Source organism: Silene latifolia, chromosome X (genome assembly GCF_048544455.1).
Source record: "Silene latifolia isolate original U9 population chromosome X, ASM4854445v1, whole genome shotgun sequence".
Lineage (NCBI taxonomy): Eukaryota > Viridiplantae > Streptophyta > Magnoliopsida > Caryophyllales > Caryophyllaceae > Silene > Silene latifolia.
In genome coordinates this window covers 16,970,961-16,977,504 of record NC_133537.1, presented here as the reverse complement: position 1 = coordinate 16,977,504, position 6,544 = coordinate 16,970,961, and the positions used below count along the sequence as shown (strand labels likewise).

The following is a 6,544-nucleotide window of genomic DNA, read 5'->3' as shown; positions in this document are numbered from 1 at the left end:
TGTTTCATTCATTCTTCATATCCTGTGCACAAATTTGGCAATGCTAACCAATTAACTGATACTTCATGCTTTTGGTTCAATTATGAATTTTGTCTGCATTTTTCATTTAGGACCCATTTGAATTTATGTTATGTTATGAATTTTTTTTCGTTGCATAATGATGATGCACCGAAAAAAATAATCTTGTGGTGGTTATGCGGATCCTTTGTCACATTTCAGGAATGCGGATTCTTTGTCGCATCGACTTTCACATCTTCTTTTGGAGTTTTGGACTGTTTAGTAGGAGCATTATTGTACTTGAATTTGGTAGCCTTTGCCCGACTTGGAAGCTAACTCTTGACTTTGAAGCTCAACATAAATTACATCACAAATATGACACATTTTGCACAAGCTTGTAAATTTTACAGCTACAACATGCCTTTTATTGTAGGTAGGAGAAAAATCATTTGGTTAAAAATGATTAAGACACTAGGAACACGACTATTCATACCTTAAAGCGTCTCATTCTCGTCACAATATAATCTTTTTTTAAACATACTTTTTCAGCACTACTTAAGAGAGGGATTTAATACAAATTAAAGGGTGAGAAATAAGATTAATTAGTGACTACTTAGGTCAATGAATATTAGGAGTATACGACAACCCAAGCAAGGTGAGGAGCAGGAATTTATCGTGACCCCATTTATTTTTCCTATCACATTCCGATACACCAAGATTCCAAGAATTGGTCATTGACATGGGTGACGCTTTTCTCGATCAATTCTTTACGTTTACTTTTAAAGATTAAGAAATAGAGATAAAGATAATTGAAATAGTAAAAAAGCAGAAAAAAACAACTTGAATTTGAGGAGAAAAAGTAACTTGCAACTACTTAAAACAGAAATGTGAAGAAAAAATAGATGAAATGTCTAAATAAGGAAAAAGTAAAGAATTGATGGACAGGAAAAGAAAAAAATAACAAGTGTTTATAATCCTGCAAGTAAAATTGTGTTGGGGAAATTTAACGAGAGTTTCTCTCCATTTCCTAAAAAGAAATGGAGAGGCCATTTCTTTTCGATGGTCCAGATCGTATTCTGGAATAATCGAACGGCTCAAAATTTATGGGTAAAAATAAAGGGATAATGAGGTTTGATGGGAAAAATATTATTAAATGAGTTTAAGAGAGGAAATGGAAAGGAGAATCCATTTTCAAATTTAACTTAGAATGCTGTTTTGATCAAATACTATGGAACGAGACACCAGAGGGTTTTGGGGAGGAATATTTTGTATGTATATTGAATGGATGAAACAATCGATACATGGATAGGTTATATACATACATAACCCTAGATTTCCTATAACCAAATCCTATAATTTAGGTAACTAGAATATACATTACCATAATATATTAAGTACAATATCTAATGAAATAATCATATATTCCTATACTCCCCCTCAAGTTGGAGCTTCGGGAATGCCGATGCCCAACTTGGAACGTAGATGCGCAAACAATTCACCACCCAATGCTTTAGTAAACATATCTGCAATTTGGTCTTTACTTCGCACATATGAAGTCGAAATTGTCTTATTGACCAAATGGTGACGAATGAAATGGCAATCAATTTCTATATGCTTCGTACGGTCATGGAATACGGGATTGTTAGCAATGTGCATAGCCGCTTGGTTATCACAGTACAACTTCATAGGCTTAGTATGCTCGATTTTTAAAGAAGCGAGAAATGCTTTGAGCCAAATGAGCTCACTTGTAGCTGCTGCCATATTCGGATTCGGCGGATGACTTAGAAACAATAGCCTGTCTTTTAGCTTTCCATGATACCGGCGAATCACCCAAGGAAACAAAATAACCCGTTACTGACCGTCGCATCCAAGGATCACTTCCCCAATCTGCATCCGAATACCCCCGCAAATGTAGCTGAGAATGACGATGCAATGTAATGCCGTGTCCTGCACTACCCTTAATAAAACGCACCACCCTCAATGCGGCTTCCATGTGCTCCTTTCTTGGTTGATGAACATGCTGAGACAATACATGGACTGCATAGACAAGGTCAGGGCGAGTAATGGTCAAATAAATTAGTCGGCCAACAAGCCTTCTATACGACATCGGGTCTGTAAGTGCAGGACCGTCTGCAAGGGCTAAACGGTGATTTGTCTGAAGAGGATTAGAAACCGGTTTGCACCCCTCCATTTTTGCATCTTTGACAATCTCAAGAGCATACTTTCTTTGGCACAGAAACAAGCCCTTCGGCCCGGTGGCCACTTCAATTCCAAGAAAATATTTGAGTCGGCCAAGGTCTTTAATCCCGAAACTTTTATCAAGAAAGGCTTTAAACCGTGTGGAAGCTTCATCATTATTGCTGACGACAATCATGTCGTCAACATACACCAAAACTCCAAGGAAAATATCGTCTTTATGATATGTGAATAATGAATAGTCCGCTAAAGATTGTTCAAAACCATACCTTTTCATGTAGTTGGTTAGTTTTGCGAACCAATTTCGGGAAGCTTGCTTCAAACCATATAACGATTTTTGAAGCTTGCACACTTGATTAACGCCTCTCGCCTGAAATCCCGGGGGCAATCGCATATAAACGTCTTCATCGAGTTCTCCGTGAAGGAAGGCATTATTTATATCTAATTGTGCTATTGTCCATCCTTTGATTACAGCCACTGCTAATAGACACTGCACACTTGCCATCTTTGCCACCGGAGCGAAAGTTTCATGATAGTCTATGCCTTCGATTTGAGTAAAGCCTTGCGCTACTAGCCTCGCCTTGTATCGTTCAATTGTTCCATCAGCTTTGAACTTTACTTTATAAACCCATTTACAACCAATGGGTCGCTTGCCTGGAGGTAGTGTCACGACTTTCCATGTCCCATTTGTTTCGAGTGCTTCAATTTCTTTGGACATGGCAATTCTCCATTCGTGGGACTTTGCTGCTTCCGCATAAGTACGAGGCTCTCTTATTGCATCAATGGCTGCTAGAAAATGCCTGTGTGTAGATGAAAAACAATTGTATGTGACATAATTAGCTATCGGATAACGCGTACCTGTCTTTGAGGAATTTGATTGAGACGAGTGAGCATGTTCGATGGGTGTAACAATTCTTGTCGACTTGCACAAGTAGTCTTTCTTCCAATAAGGATCAAATTTTTCCCGAGCACCTCTACCACTCGGCCTTTCTTCCTGAACAACCTCCTGATTGTCGACATTGTCATGCTGCTGCTCTTGTTCTGTCACGTCATCTGCCGTGCTCCCCCTTTCCCCATTAGTCTCACCGTCATTATCATCATCAACGTGTATAATCGTTTGATGGTCAATGGTGGATGAAGTGTCTAATTGTGTATCAACAATACCCATATCGTCAATAACAGGTGCTTGAGTCACATTTGTATCTTGCACAGCGGAATTGCCTTCATGAAATGGGAAAACGTGTTCGTAGAAACACACATCTCGTGACTCGAAGATAGTTCGCTTCTTTAAATCATATAATTTCCACCCTTTTTTACTATATGGATATCCAACGAAAATACAACGCTTGCCCCGCTCATTGAATTTGTCTTTCGGTTTATCTTTATTGTGAGCATAAGCAAGACAACCGAAGACACGTAGATTATCTAACACGGGTTTTTCTCCATACAAAACTTCATATGGGGTTCGATTGTTTAGAAATTTAGTGGGAGTTCGATTAATAAAAAAAGCAGCAGTCATAACACACTCGCCCCAAAAATATTTAGGTAGGTTGGCCTGGAAAAGAAGGGCCCTTGCCTTTTCTAGAATGTGTCGATGCTTCCTTTCAACCCTACCATTTTGTTGTGGGGTGTCGACTTGGCTAGTTCGAAAAAGCATTCCGTTCTCATTATAATATTCCTTTAATGATCCCGAAAGAAACTCGGTGCCATTGTCACTTTGCACAATTTTAACTTGTTTCCCAAATTGTGTTTTAGTCATATTGAAAAAATTGTTCATTAAATGATCTACTTCTCCTTTGTCTCTCATTAGATGTACCCATACTCCCCTACTACGATCGTCAACAATAGTGAGAAAATAATGAGCACCAGATAGACTACTCGTTTTATACGGTCCCCAGATGTCGCAATGAATTAAACCAAATAAATCACTGCTAATTTTATTATTAAGCTTAAAAACTGATCTCGTCTGTTTTGCACGACAACAGGAATTGCAAATATCACGAGTGTTCCAAATTAAATCAAAACCGACTAAAGGAGAAAAAGAAGGTAAAACACTACTTGAAGGATGGTCAAGTCGTCTATGCCACAGACGGACTTTACTGCTAGTCGTCACCTTAGCCGCAATCTCCTCTCGACCAATCTTCATAACATAAACCCCATCTTTATGCTCACCCCGTCCAATCTGAGTCCTCGTAGACAGGTCCTGTATAACACAATAGTCAGGAAAAAAAGTCACAATACAATTATTTTCCTCTAACAACTGCTGAACGGATATTAAATTGCAAGTGAGACTCGGAACGTATAAAACATCTTTTAAAACAAAATTCGCTCCGACATTGATTGTCCCGTGTTCTTGAGCAACGATGTGTGAGCCATTGGGTAACCCGACAGTTGATCGACCGCCTACCCATACATTATCGAGTAGTTCTCTTTTTCCTGTCATATGGTGTGAAGCACCGCTATCGAGTAACCATTCAACAATATGAGTATTAGTCGTACCTTTCAATTTCTGATTATTATCACCTTTAGTGCTCAAGAGACCTCGTAAGGCTACTACCTCGTCACTTGTCAAATTCTGTACCGTTTGTTTACTTGATTCTCCTTGTTCTGCGTGCGTGGTGGAGTTGGCGACTTGATAATCGTTTCCTCTGCCACGGCCTCCGCGGCCTCTGCCTCCGCGTCTTCCACGACCTCTTCCACGAGTAGGATAGCCATGTTTCTCGAAACAATTTTCTTCAATATGCCAATCCTTATTGCAATAATTGCAGTGGGGCGGAGTCGGCTCTTCTTCAGTTTTCTCCCTGTTTCCAACATGTCCATTGACACGGTTTCCAATAATCGTGGTTCTCGCTGCCATGGCTGCTTCGCCTATCTCCATAACCTTTGATTTTGTGATAGTTCGATGTCTTTTTTCACGCATATTAAGGAGTATGCACGGCTTAACGAAGTAATGTCATCCTCCATTAATAAATTAGAACGAATATTACCGTAAAGATTTGAGTCGAGGCCCATGAGGAATTGGTGGACCTTTTCTTCCTCGCGCTCTTTGAGTATAGCGCAAAGCGACTCCGCATGTGCACTGGGGAATCCGACTGTATGTGGCTAATTCGTCCCATAAAGCTTTGAGTTGGGTGTAATACTCAACGACTGACTGATCCTTCGTTTGTTTACAGTCGCTAAGTTCACTCTTCAATTGATGCACACGCGGTGCGTTCCCGGTTGCGAAGCGATCCTTCAATTCTTTCCAAATTTCTGGTACGGTACCCAAAAAGGCAATGCTCGGGTGAAGCTTCACATCAATTACGTTCCGTAACCAGGCTTTAACCATGGCGTTGCATTGGCGCCATGCCACACTTTCGAGACTTTCTTCACCATTAGTCTCGGCTTTTGGTGGTTGCTTAATGGTACCTTCGACAAAAGCCATCTTATTCTTGGCGTCAAGTCCATTGCGAACCGCATCAGCCTAAAGATCGTAATTTTCTCCATCAAATTTTATTTGAGACAACAACAAAGTCGGGCTTTCTGATGGATGAAGATATAGTGGGGATGTTGGTGGAATCGATTCGATTGTTTTCGTTCCACTTGTCTTAGCTCCGTTTGTCATTGTTAATTATAAGAAAAGAAACGATGATGAAGAAACGATGATGGTAATCAGGATCGTAAGGTCTCTGGTACCATATGGAACGAGACACCAGAGGGTTTTGGGGAGGAATATTTTGTATGTATATTGAATGGATGAAACAATCGATACATGGATAGGTTATATACATACATAACCCTAGATTTCCTATAACCAAATCCTATAATTTAGGTAACTAGAATATACATTACCATAATATATTAAGTACAATATCTAATGAAATAATCATATATTCCTATAAATACGCCATTTTGCATGGTGTTTTTAAACGAGACACTCTAGTTGCGATTTAGGTAGTACGGACAGTTCTCCTAATCAGTCGTCCCGTGTCCGATACTGACACTTCTCGGACACACGCCGAAACGTGTCAGGCACCTATAAAGCCGTGTCTAACTTTCTACATTTATTCGGGCACATGTCCGACGCGTGTCCATGGGATTTGGGTCGTGTCCGACGCGTGTCCATAACATTTGGACAACATTTGGGGTGAATGATGTTCTTTAAACGAGAAATGAGCTCTCGAAAGAGATTGATTAGAAGATGCGTTTGGATGGTAAATGAAAATAAGTTATAATCAAGGGCAAATTTTATCTTCACTTATTTAAATTTAATATCAAATAATTTTATAAAAATAAAATTCAACGTTTATAATTATAAAATATATATTTTATTAAATTTAAATAACGTGTCCCGTGTCCGTTTTGGTGCTAC

General features: G+C 39.4%; 1 protein-coding gene across 1 annotated transcript; it reads right to left on the bottom strand.

Annotated features, from left to right (window-relative positions):
- Positions 1-5,176: 5,176 nt before the first annotated feature.
- LOC141616946 (uncharacterized) lies at positions 5,177-5,617 on the bottom strand. Its single transcript, XM_074434113.1, has one exon. The coding sequence runs from the start codon at positions 5,615-5,617 to the stop codon at positions 5,177-5,179; it is 441 nt and encodes a 146-aa protein (XP_074290214.1).
- Positions 5,618-6,544: the final 927 nt, after the last annotated feature.

What these genes read in the sequence shown, in the direction of transcription:
- LOC141616946 (XM_074434113.1), bottom strand. Translation starts at nt 5,617, where the DNA reads ATGGCTTTTGTCGAAGGTACCATTAAGCAACCACCAAAAGCCGAGACT.